General features: G+C 38.5%; 1 protein-coding gene across 6 annotated transcripts in view; it reads right to left on the bottom strand.

The window, feature by feature from the left end:
- The window catches only part of STXBP5 (syntaxin binding protein 5), a 106,116-nt gene that overhangs the window by 54,068 nt on the left and 38,151 nt on the right, over nucleotides 1-13,897 (bottom strand). For 5 of the 6 annotated variants that reach the window (XM_033143955.1, XM_033143949.1, XM_033143950.1 and 2 more), the window contains exons 6-7: nucleotides 13,040-13,103; nucleotides 9,470-9,553 (exon numbers count right to left, since the gene is read on the bottom strand). In XM_033143955.1, coding sequence (XP_032999846.1) covers nucleotides 9,470-9,553; nucleotides 13,040-13,103 — 148 coding nt within the window. Of the gene's footprint in view, nucleotides 1-957; nucleotides 1,327-9,469; nucleotides 9,554-13,039; nucleotides 13,104-13,897 lie in introns of those variants that run through there. The other variant, XM_033143954.1, reaches the window with a different exon arrangement.

Raw genomic sequence — 13,897 nt, 5'->3', positions numbered from 1 at the left:
AAACGTCTCCTAAAGCATCCACCTCCAATGGAAATCAGTAATGAGGATACATCCCACTCAACTAGCAACTTCCCTCCTGCACACAGATATTATGGCAGACATCTAGAAAATCCTAAAAATGATACAACTCAATCGTTGATAAAATATTGATTTATGTGCTTGTTATATATATTCCACCCTCTATTTCCAAGCAGAGGCATACCTAGGGGTTGGTGAACCCAGCCCCTGCCAGGGGGCACAAAATATATGTGTGCAGTGATGCACTGCTGCTGCTATCATGGCCAGCTCAAATGCAAGAGAAGTTTCCCATCCTTCTTGCACCATGGTAGTGTGCAGTCTTTTTTGCCCTTCCTCCTTGCCCCACTCTCACTCCAGATGCTTTTGAGTACTTGGGTTATGTAAAATGTAGTAATTTTTAATTTGGCTATTGTGGTAAAGTGTTTTTCTTCTGGGGTGTGTGGGCCAATACAGCTCATTGCCAAGGGCACAAGGAACTCTAGGTAAGCCTCTGTTTCCAACTAAAGACTAGTATTTTTAAACTGAGAAAAATCAATCTAAATTGTGTTAATATTTCCTGATCCATAAATTGCAAAGTGCTACTTTTGTAGAATTGTGAGAATGAATCCTTGAGTATTTGCACCCCTATAGCGCTCAGCATTTATGTGAGTGGAACTCCAGAAGTATCCTTGCTTTTTGCTGTCTTTTAAAAAATGGATACTACATTAATGCAAATCATGTTGGAAATCAGCTTTAGAAAATGAAATTTCCAACTTGCACTGCATGTATTGATATTTAAATTCAGAAGTTTCCCCACCTTCCTTTCAGAATGGTTAAAAAAAATGTAGGGCTTCTAGGGAGAAAAACATATCCAAAGTCTGCTCCTATAGACTACACTGACTGCCCATGAGGCTATCAACTATAATGCAACTAACCCCTAGCCTAATCACACTCACTAACCTTTGGGTGTAGGGCAAATTCCAGTCTTGGGGTTACAGCAGGGGGCCACATTAGTGACATCACACATCAAAAATAGGCTTCTGCCTCCTGAATGGACTGAAGACTCGTCATAAGATGTCCTAAAAAAGGAAAATATTTTCTCTCTTTTATAGAATGCTCCCTTAAATTAGCCAATATGCTCCTCGTTTTGGAGTAATCATGGTTACCAGGGCAGCATCTAGAATGAAATACCAGAAACTGGTATTTGTCTTTAAATGTCATTCTGATTAAATAAGTTGAGAACAATTTAGCATCTTAGTAGTCGTGATGATTTCCATATGCCTAAAAGTGGGTTTCTGACTGTTTGTATGGAACTTCAAAAGAAAAAAAAAAGACTATTTGGCAGAGAATAAGCATACAAAAAAGCAACAGAAAAAGTTATGTAACATCACACACAACCAATAACAGAATCAGTATTAGTTTCCTTCTACTGTGCTTATTTCACAAACTATTCTGTAAAATGTTAATTTGCTAGGTGAAAGGGCAACTCTGGAAAAGATACTATAGCTACACAGTTTACATGTGTAAACAACAAAGAAAATGGAATAAATACCCAACAATGTTTTTGATTAAGTATCTGAACCACTGGGATGTGGGGATAGAGATACTTGCTCAATATCCTGTGCTCATAGGAGAAAGAGCATTACTACAGGACATCAGAAAATTTTGGTAACAACTGCCCTGAATGCTCTGAAATCAGTTGGAGAAAGAAGTTTCTATTGCACTGCTATGAAAACAAGCACTGTGACAGTGATCGTAACCTTAAACTTCAGTTTAAATAGACACCAAGGACTAATAGAAGGCTTAGAGACCTTCTCCTCTTCAAAACTGTCCAAAAGACTTACCTGACATATAAAGGAATAAAGGGAGCTGCCCAGAGTGATTGGGAAACCCAGCCAGATGGGTGGGGTATTTATTATTATTATTATTATTATTATTATTATTATTATTATTATTATTATTATTATTATTATTTCAATTTAAATTTCATTTAAAGTTTGCTCTTCTTTTATTACTCAACTGCCTAGATGTAGGTAGAAAAAACTTCTGTTATCCTTTGTAAACATCTGCTAAGTTGTACAACTGGTAGAGAGAACTAATCTCTACCGAAGGTGAATATCCCTGGCATTCCTTAAACCAATGAACTGGTTTGCCAATGAACCCTGACAAAAAATGAGTGATGGCTGCGGCTGAAGCCTCATGAAACTTAAAAAAAGACAAACTCATTTCTAATTTCACCAAACAGGAAATCTACATGGGGACTCCTTCAAACTCCTCATGGATACATAAGATAATTCTATGCATTCATTTAGGACTGCAGCTGGTCAGAAAAGGAAATTGAGGCTCTGTGCTGCAACTCTTGGAAATGCCTCCATTTCTTAGGAAAAAAAACCTTTGCATCCTTATGCAAACTCATGAAGCAATTCATATTCCGATTTGAAAGTGGCCCTGCAGAGGAGTCAACAGACTTGTCTGCAGTTACCTGGGCAACACCCTGCTGGCTCTTCAGAGGTTGGGGAGATTCAGTACTATAAGGCGAAACATTTAACCTAATATTCAATGCCTTCAGAAAAAGAGTGGGAAAACGCCTCAACTTGAGGACTATCCCCTGTCTCTAACCAAAGGGTTCATATCCCCTGTCTGGAATGGACACACTTAATCTCTAGTGTGAAAAGGTTGGAGGAAATAACTTTGTAACCACTCAACACAGTAGGAACACTCTGGCGGTTCAGATTACCCTGATGCGACAGTGTTTATGCTACACAATCAAGTAGCTTCACTCCTTGGCCCCTGAAATTTTAGGGGTAGAAAACAAGAAATATGATACCTTAACTCCTGTTTGGGGGTCTTATGAATACCTCCTGTGTGACTGATGCAATCTCCCCAAATTCCTGACTAGCATCCTTTTTATCACCCATTAAGGCAGGAGCAATGGCTGGCTTAGAACATAAAACTTTTTATCACATACAAGTGACTACTCCATAAAGCTTCATTCCATTCTGGGCTGACCAGTTTCTGAAACAGAGTGGGAGCAGAAACAGCTCTTCCATGAGGCTTTGCATCAGGAAGACTGGTGCTTCCGTGATATAGAAGAGGCAGGATTCTCACCTGGGGCACTCAGATCCTGTACTGCAATGGCCTTACAATGTAGGTAAAGGTAAAGGGTCCCTTGGCCATTAGGTCCAGTCATGGACGACTTGGGGTTGCAGTGCTCATCTCGATTTATTGGCCGAGGGAGCCGGCATACAGCTTCCGGGTCATGTGGCCAGCATGACTAAGCCACTTCTGGCAAACCAGAGCAGTGCACAGAAACACCGTTTACCTTCCCGCCGGAGCGGTACCTATTTATCTACTTGCACTTTGATGTGCTTTTGAACTGCTAGGTTGGCAGGAGCAGGGACCGAGCAACGGGAGCTCACCCCGTTGCGGGGATTCGAACCACCGACATTCTGATCGGCAAGCCCTAGGCTCAGTGGTTCATACCACAGCGCCACCGGCGTCCCTGCCTTACGATATAAGTGTAGGCATTGTTTGACCTGAAAACTGTCTATTAGAGAATATTTATTTCTTTCATTTTTTCCCATTCAGAAACATCACTCCAGCCCCATTTAGTCTCTCACAGATCTAATGCAGAGTCCACAGTGTCTTTCAACTGTTAAAACTCGACAGCTCTTTACACTTTGAAATTGCTAAGCCCTGTGGCACTGCATGAAAACCTGGAAACTTTTTCCTTCTAACCTCCTCAGACAATGGCCACCTGAAAGGAACTTACTCAGGGACTGACAGCCCTGGCAGCCAGAAAGTAAACCAAAGCAGCTAAAAGAATAGGAATATTTTATGCCCCAAGGATGGAACTCCTTTGCGTGTTTTTGTTTTTGTTTTGATGTTGTTGTTTTGCGATAAACCAGACAGGAGAGTTCCCTTTATTTGATTCAGGACTTCAAGATGTAAAAGAGATGTGAATTGGTGTTTAGCCTGCTGGACAGATCCAGATAAGTTTTTAGATAAGTCTGACAACAGTGCCTCTTTGAATTGCTGAAGCTTTTCAGTATTCAGCTGAAGCTGAGGTAAAGCCATGCCAATAGTATGTCGGGGAAAATAGCAGTAGGCATACTTTGTGATGAGGCCCTCGGCATACTTGACAGTTTTGATTACCTGTACTGATATTTGTGTAACCAAGCCTGAAGAAAAGAGCAGGAAATTAAACCAGACTCCTTTTGGTGGGCCGCCTTTGACATGGCAGCTTTAGAGGCTCTCTCAGTGACAGACATAGCAGTTATAGTACCTGGGACACAATGAAGGGTAGTAGCCTGGCATGCTCTGGTCCATGGGGTCACGAAGAGTGTGACATGACTAAATGACTAAACAACAACAAGCCTCACCCAATGAGAATGGACTAGGAGCTGGAACCCTGCACACCAGAAGTTGATGCCAACTGAGAAATGCACTGATTAAGTAGTGACTTATACATTGCCATGAGGGTTTTAGCCTTCAGCAGTGTTTTCTTGTCCATGGCACAGTATTTCCTCAAAGTTGCAGCAGCAAATTGTCTTGAACTAATGGGGGAACCATAATGCAGTAGTTGCTGGCCATTGCTTTGCAGGATAGGTGATCTAACTAAGCACAGATCTGCTGTGGTTGATAATTCAGAGCTCTGGCGGGGCTTCAAAAATGGCAGGAAGGAAAACAGAGCAGCTGTTAAAAATTCCTCAAACAGCCACAGACCACTAAGCTGCCTATCTAAGAAAAGGGGGAACAGAAGCTTTATGACCAAAAAGAAAAAGCCTAAAAGAAATAACCAAGTGGTCAGAGAGGAAGGGAAAATGTAGTGGGAAATAACAACCAAATTCCCCACAATCAACACAATGTCCCTGCAAGATGCAAACATTAAACTATGCACAACACCCCAAACTCAGAATGAGAGATAGCTCACACAAGCTTTTGCCTCATACAAATAACATGACAACCTTTTTTATAAAAAAAAAACAAGCAATACCAACAGCACAAAGACAAACTCCAGAAACACAGGTACACAAACAAACACAGTCAAGGCACAAGTCTGAGCCAAGCTGAATGGAGAGTTTGGGACACAACATCTCAGCACAAAGGCAGGAATAAAAAACTGCTGGTGGCTGGTCAGTTGGGAGCAAAACTCTCCAATTCAGCAGCAATCCTGCCTTCAAGTGCTAGAGGGAGCTCACACCCCACCTGAGAGCATCTTCATCCAAAGGATAAACATGCAGTACAGTATTTGCTAAGGTTTGTCCCTGCTTATCAGCATAACTCATAAGTGCAACTTGCCAAAATTTACTGTGGGGATAACAAGCAGATTAGAAATAGCACCACAAATATTCATAAACTGCTTCCAGATTAGAGCTCTTATTGCTGCTGGAGTGTTGCTCTTGTGTGATAAATTGGTAGTGATGCCACTCTGAATATAATAAAGCACTTCAGGTAGAAAATGATCGGTTTTCTAAAATTGTGTTATTCCTCCTAGCTGCACATATTGGGGCTCCTTCCTCTACTCCTCTCCCCTTCTAAGACAGGGACATTTTAATACCACAACACAGAATAAAATATCCTAGATTGGAGGGGGACATTATGGATCCAAGCCAAATATATTCACACAAGTTTGGTCATCGCAAGGGTTATGTTGGCACAAGTGTCCACAGTCAACACTCAGTTACATAATAAGGAAAACTTACAAATGTTACTACCACTTTCACATGAGCACTTTCTTAGATACTGTATGGCTTTTTTGCAATCTGTATGTTGGAAGAATATTGAAACTGCCCTTAGTCAATGTTCATGAAGTGAGAATCCATAGCAGCCAATGATTCAATAGCTGTCTTATTTTTACTTTAAGTACAATGTTACCAGAAACCATGCATCCAAACAGAAATAGGAAGGTTACCCTTCAAATAGGCTGCTTCTACTGTTCATTTGCAAGTTTAAGATTACTCATTACTAAGGCAGTTTCCAATTGCATCTGAAATCCCACACAGAATTGTGACATTACATAGAACAAGAAATGGGAAATGAAGTAGTAAAATAGTTATGTGTCACATTTTTTGTAGAGTAAATATAGCATAAGAAATTCTTGACTCTGTCAAAAAAGAAGCATGCATGAACAGCCTATTACTGAAGATTGCATTGTTACAGCAACTCTAGCTTCCACAGCTGGCATGCATGACAATATGTAATCAGAAGCCCAATATTCTGCAACCAAAAAGTTGTATTTTAGAAAAACAAAGTTTAATTATCTGATGATTAAGAAGACAAGTTAGAATTTAAAGTTTCCTGCTATAAAAAAATGAGGGTGAACCTCCACACTTTACCTCTTTTGTGCCTGCAAGGAGATTCAAAGCTCCTGCTCTCTATTTTAGTTGAAATTTCTCACAATATCCAAACTTAGAGAATGATGGTCTGTTTGTACTATGGTTCGAAAACAAGTCAGGGTGTGAAATCATAGGTCTAACCCAATTTGTTCTCTCTAGTCATGAAAACAAGCAAGTTTTCCCATGTTTGGACATCAAGGGGAACTGGGGTTACTTGAAAATCAAAAGCTTCTCTTGTGGTTACAAAAGAAACAGTGAATGGAAATGGAGAATATGACCCATGGCTTTGTTTCTCATAGGCTACATCAAGGATGAGTCTAATTCCTGTCTTGGGCTAAATTTAAATACACAGCAAAAAAACCAAAACTCCCCTTTTAGCTCACACGTTATTTATATAGTTTTCTTATTTAACCATTAGAAAAAAGCAATCATAGGGGCTCAATTTGTCATTTTACTGTGCTCCTATTTCCCTTTTTCATATCCAAACTTCCTGCATAAATTGTAGACTTTTAAACTATAATTAGTATTAATCTTAGAATACTATAAACACAACAGCTAAATTGAGGACTCCTATAATACTGAAAAAGAAATACTTATTGCACACATTATTCAACATCACAATATACTGTATATTCATTTTCCCAATGAAAAAAGAAATGGTTCAACTATGATAAAAAAGTTCAGTCTTGTACATGTTTTCCTTTTACGCATTTACAGCAGAAGTGTGCATGCACACGAAAGCTCATACCAAGAACAAACATACCAGTAGTTGGTCTCTAAGGAGCTACTGGAAGGAATTTTTTATTTTATTTTGTTTTGGCATTTACAGCAGTAAGCACCAAGCAGGGTACTGTATATGCAATACTGGGTGAAGCAGTTCTCGGTGTCCCAAGCTATGAGGTAAATTGACTTTAAAAATAAGAGGACTATGATGATAGCTGCAAGTCAGCAGTGTAATCAGAATACTGAAAGTTTATGCACATGAACCGGAAGAGAACTTGTTGAGAGGTATTTATTTATGGTATTCCTTTATAGGAGTATATCCCAGGGCAGTTGGTAATAAGAATACGATACAATTACATAACTAAAGTACTACAAAAAACAGAAACAAAATCCCCATCTCTCCACCATTTTGTAGTGAGGCAGCATTGTGCCACTGACATGGAGAAAAGCTGCGGGGAGGTCTTCCTCCCTGGTTGGGTGGTTGGCCACACTACATTCTACCTGGCCTGACTCTGAAGGCCAATCAACAGGGAGAGGGCTTGTGAAATGGAGCAGCGTGAGAATTTATTTCTGCTGGTCCATTCCTATGGTATAAAGCAAGCTCAGGCTATAGCACTAGTATTGGAATTGTCAGTTTTCCAACCCACGCTCCTTTTGCTAGGTGTGATTTAGCTGTGGACATTTGTTGGAAAGATATTATACTTGCTGTCTTAATTGGCCTAACTAGGCTGAAAGGTTTTTTCCTACCTCAAAGTGAGGAAGCAGTTGTATTTATGTTTCAGCCATATCAGGGTTTTTTTGAGTGGGGCAGTGCATTGGACAGGATCTAAAGCTTATGAGGGGACACCACTGGGGTCTTGAGGATGGCACTTTAAAGACTATGGCTCTAGGCTCAGAGGGGTAGGATGGGTGACTGGCTGCCACACACCCAGGTTGATAGGACTCGCAGTAACAGCCATGGTTGCCCACTAGGTGGGCTGGGAGATTTGTATGCCAGGAGGCCATCTGCCCGATACAGATTTTGTTGCTGCGCCAAACTCCAATATGTTGTGATCAGTAAAATTATGGCCATGTTTAATCCCCATTCTCCTTGTGCCAATTGCTCCCCAAAACCATGCCTAGATGCACATAGCCAACAATTAACAGAAAAGCATTTTTCAAATTCCCTACTTCATTAATCCAGAGAGCAGAATGGATGAGTCAATTATGGTGTTTAGGATAATCAGTTCCTTTTCCACCAGATCTAAAAATGTCACTTCATTTAAAATGCAAATGTACAGTTGCTGGCCCAAACTAGTCACTGCTGAACCTAAACATATAATGGTTTGCTAAAGCTTTCCTCACTTTCTGACGTTCATACACATTTAATTATAGGAGGAAACTATGTTTCTCGTCCACTCCACTAGACACAGATACAGATGCTTTCTAGAAAAACCAAACTGGGAACCTGTAATAAACTGGGGTGGGGGTGGCGAGTGAGAAGCAGATAAGCAAGGATTGCTACTTGTTTACCCTGACATCCCTCCACATCATTGAGGAGAGAGAGACATCAGTGGATGCCTCACCTGAGTGTAATTTCACCCTTACTACACCCTTGGTTGCTTCAACTATAGAGAAATATAGCCTCTCTGTGTCACCAAAGTATAGAGCTAGCTGGGCTAAGAAAAATATATACCCCTCTTCCATAGTCACTTTAGAAGCCAATTTCCCTATCCATCCCTTTTTGCAGGGCAAAAAAACTGAAAACTGCTTAGACTGAAGCCTGTATATTGCTGTCTGATGAACACAACACCATACAGCAGCATGAGAGAAGCATACATGTGCAGTCTTTACTGTAGCAGCTTTCCTGTGATGGGGGGAGGTTGGGAGGGGGGTCTTTCCAAACCTCTGACATTTTCCTGCATTTCTCTCCTAATCTCTCCACCCCCATTCCCCCATGTCTTCAACATTCACATTCAGATACTGTAGCTAAGAACTATTAAATACACACACTACGCCGAGGTCCATAGATCACATGCAAGTTTAGCAACCTTAAAAACTTTATTCCCAAATCTGTATGCAATCTAGCAACTTCAAGACATCTGCCATCTCATGAAGTTTTTTTCAGCAATGCTTCAACATGTTAATGTATGAATCTGTGTAACTCATTTACATATACTGTAGAACAGAATCACAGAATCGTGGTGCCCTTCAGATGTTATGGATGAAAATGCCAGTCAATCCCAGTCAGCACAGCCAATGGTAAACTATAATGGAGGTTGAGGTCTAAAACATGTGAAAGGCATCAGGTTGGGGGAGAGTGTTCCAGACAAACACAAGCAAATAACTATGTTTCTAATGTTAAACTACAAAACTGCTTTAATTCTAATATAATGAGTACAAAAGCTTGCCAGATTAATAACTTCGGTTACCTCGTCATGTGTGTATCTGTAATCTGCCTTCTTGCATTTGAGGTCCCATAATGCTACTGTTCCTGATTCAAAACCAATCAATAGCTGTAATAAATAAACAAAGAAAATATGCAAATTAGTTATTTCTAGTACCTAAATACATGTGATTCAATTCTAAAAATTTCTGGATTAAATGCAAATGTTAAGGACAACTACAGAAGCATAATACTAAAAGGTAACAATATCCTAAAATTGTAGCAATACTATCAGAGACACCAAAAGATGAAATATCATTTTAAATACTAAACCCAGTATTTGGGAAATGCCTACTGACAGACTATTCTGACATAAAAGAAATATACAGATACTATGATATGCAATTTCAAAGAATGTTTAAAGTACACTTGAATTGTCAGAAAAAGACAGACAAATAGTCTCATGGTTGCTTCAGTCTCAATCGAATTAAATGAATCCATGGATGAAAATGCAGAGGTATTTAAATCTAGGAAATAAAGATCACCACAGACTGAAACTCCCAGCTTGTGGCAAACCATTTATATGAAGCAGATGCAGTGTAGTGAACTGAATTATTTTGCATGCATAGTCTGATTATTACCCTGAAGGAACTCTAATCTTAAAACGTGATACAAGGTTGATCAGGGAAAATAAATTACCTGAGTCCTTATTTGATTTTCTGCAATGCTTTTATTGTAATTATTTGTATGTCTTAAACAGATTTTATATATGTATATAGTCCTAATTCTATTAATGTTTAATTGGTTTTTTAATTATTCTTTTTCTATGTTTTCATCAATTCTTGTTATTATCTGTAAGGCACCTTGAATCCTATCAGGGGGAAATGTGAGGTAGAAATACTACTGCTGTTGCTACTACTACTACTACTAAAATTCCCCAATATGGTTTGTGTCCTCCTCTTCTTCAAGTATGCAAGGGCACTTGTCATTTATCACATTGCAACTGGACTTAAGATGTAGAATTTTCTAAATGCCTCACTGCCAAAAGGGGCAAAGGGAAAGATTTACCCTAATGTAAATAAGTAAGAACCAATTCAGATATGCAGAAAGATACACCCTAGACTGTACAAATACAGGAATATTCAAATGCAACTCCATCTAAAAAACAAAAACAAATAACATGCATGATGAAAACTAGGTAACAGGAAAAGTGGTTGTTTTGTGTTTTTAAGACACAGTTCTAATATGCAGTTTGCCCTTTTAAGACACAGAAAAACTGAAATAAAATATCTCACTTGTGCCAAAAGTGGTTTGTTTTAATTTTGTACAATGCTCCTTTACTGCAAACTCAAAAATAATAATTCTGTTTTTGTAGTTTGGGTACATTTAAGGTGGACCATATTACATCGACTTGAATATTAGTTTTTAGCTTGGAGACTGCACATGGTACTGAACTAGAAGTTTTTGCAGTCTTTCACAGATGAAATATAAAACCAGACCACAAAAAGTAATCAGCTCTTGAATTGAAATACAGGCAGCTCCCCACTTGTGCATGACCACATGTGTGACACATGGACCATTTTTGGTGCCAAAAGGGGGTGGAATGGGGGTGGGGCAGAACAGGAAGGATTGCGCACGTTCTGCTAATGTGTGCAGTGGCCACGAACAGAAGCCTTGCGTAAGCAGGGATTCCCCTGTACAACAGTCAGCTATTAGGCAAGGGTCAGGAAATAAGAGTAGAAGGCAGCATCAGGATCAAACTAGTTGGTCGACTGGTGTGGTACTCTAAAAAATAAACGCTTCCAACAATCATCTTCTACTATTATGGAAAGAAGCAATACATCATAGTATGTTCATCTGCATAAGAACTGTAACTGAAGACACAGATAATCCTCCATCTTTACCCTATACAAACACAGAACGTATGTTTGGCTGAATAATTTAGGGAGAAACAATAGTTTTAAGCCATTCTAAAAATCCACTTCGTAAAAATTTCAAAACTGGAAACCTAGAGTGCTAAAAAGTCACTCTAAAAGAAGCAAGATATTTTTAAAAGTAAGTTTTTTTCACAGCAAAGGTATTAAAGAGGAAAATCTGTTGTAACTTTACTGCACACTTCATAAAATGCCTCCTGCTGTTTGGAAATAATCTTCACCAATCTGGTATGCACCCGTGTCAAAACTGTTATTATGTAAGGCCCCCGCCCACCTTGCACAGAAATATCTTTAAGACCCTTTTTAATCCTAGTATCAGAATATTGAGAGGATTTTCTAACATTTAAGATTTATATCATAATCCTACTTTAAAAAAGCATTCTGAAGTACTAAATTCCATTTAATCCAGCAAATGTGGAAAATTAGACCTCTTTCTTGTATACAAATTATGTATACTGCCTAAAAATGTCACTAAAATGTCTTAAGTATGAGTTTACATTGGCAAGATGTCTATGTGTGCTTTATACATATAATTTTTAAACAGCATTGTGTCATAAGCTGCTACTTATGAACATCCAATAGCTAAGCTTGCATAACAGTCCAGATGCTGGAGATGATTTCATTGCCAGTAACTACCGTTTTTCTGGGGAATCAGTCTCTAGGACAAATGACAAGGCACTTCAGTTGTTCTTAGAAAAGCACAAAATTATACATGAATGAAATGTGAAGGAAAGGATGGACATAAACCTTTTACAGTAAAATGTTAATTCACAATAAGGACCTTATCTTTTCAGTAAGAATAGGTTTCTAAGCCCTATCATGTCCTTCAGTGGGGAAAGAGGGCATTATAGTATAAAAGTAATGAAGGGGATAATTTTTTAACCCATTCCCCACTGGAATCCCCCCCCCCAATTAGCCCACAGCAATGTGTGGCTCCCAATGCAGTCTACACATTTCCCCAGGTGTGTGTTTGTGTGGCCACTTTTGCAAAGGAATATGAAACACTTCATCCAAATAGTTATTGATAAGGGCATCTTGACACAGATATTTACACCTAAACATGGTTCTCACCAGAACTTCCAAATTTATGTGTAACTAAGCACATAAATAAAATGTATACCACATAATCGAAGCCTATAAAAAAACACCAAAATACATCAAAACACAACATCAAAATAAAACCTAACTGCAGCATATATCAAGAAAATCTCATAACTATTACAAAGAAAACCCTAACACGTGATAAAAAAACAAGAATTCAGGAGCCATAATGTTATCCCCAATCGGGAAGCATTCACTCTCTCCTTGCACCACATCATCCACTCAGTTCTCCCTTCAATACAAGCAACAACCAATAAGATGCACAAAGATAGCTCTGTTGAATAAGATTATTTCAACATTAGAAAGTCCAATGAATAAGAACACTCCAAAGCAAAAAAGCCATTTCTCACCCGGAGCAACACAAACACACTTTCTATACCTCTTTCACCTAGGGAGATCAAAGTCTTTCCCAACAAAATATTACAGTGTGAAGTCAGACATAGCCACTAATGCACCTGACACCTCACATTGTTTTACAAACTATTAGCATCCAAAACTGAGGTGCTGAGTGAAATACATTAATGTTAAGAAACAATTCAACTCTTAAACATTTTTTTTTTCATTTCCAAGTTTTAACCTACCTTGCCTTCATCCATTGGATTGTCACTAATATGGACAACAGGTCCTGGATGAGACTTGGATGACCTGAAAATATAAACAATGTCTATTTCTTACAAACTAAGAACAGGAATGGGGGCACACAAAATACACAAATATTGACACAAAGAAGCAGGCACCAATGTCAATGAAAAAGCCCGTGATATGTAGAAGCACATAATATTACAGACTAAACATATCCAGTTAGAAAGGACTGAGGTACTTAGAAAATAATGGTTTTACAAATTGAACAGTTATTGTAGTAGGTACAACTCAAACTATTATTAATAATAGCTCCCACTGATGGGACTCATTAGGTGCTGTCCATGATATTGATTCTCAGTGTGTAAACTCAGTGTCAGAGAATTAGAACAAAATAAAAAAATTCCTTCCAGTAGCACCTTAGAGACCAACTAAGTTTGTTATTGGTCTCTAAGGTGCTGCTGGAGGAATTTTTTTTATTTTGTTTCAACTATGGCAGACCAACACGGCTACCTACCTGTAAAGAGAATTAGAAGTCTTTAAAAGAGACTTTATTTAAAAAAAATAATACAAAATTGTCTGAGTATTCCCAGAACTAAAAAATGTAACAAAGTACATTTCTAATCACATTTATGAACAACTAAACTCTTTAAAATCACAATGGCTGACAGAATTTAAGACTAATCAATACTTGTTAGTGGAAAACTGTTTCATTATTTGGCAATGCCAGACTGATAAACTTCCATGATGTAATAGAAAATGCCTATTAAATGAAATTATGTATCCATGCAAGTCCAGAGTTCCATGGCACTTATACTGATGGAAAATATTTGTGAAAGATTACTTATCAACTTAACTAG

Source organism: Lacerta agilis, chromosome 3 (assembly GCF_009819535.1).
Source record: "Lacerta agilis isolate rLacAgi1 chromosome 3, rLacAgi1.pri, whole genome shotgun sequence".
Classification (NCBI taxonomy): Eukaryota; Metazoa; Chordata; class Lepidosauria; order Squamata; family Lacertidae; genus Lacerta; species Lacerta agilis.
The sequence above is the reverse complement of the archived record's forward strand: the minus strand, read 5'-3'. Positions and strand labels throughout refer to the sequence as shown.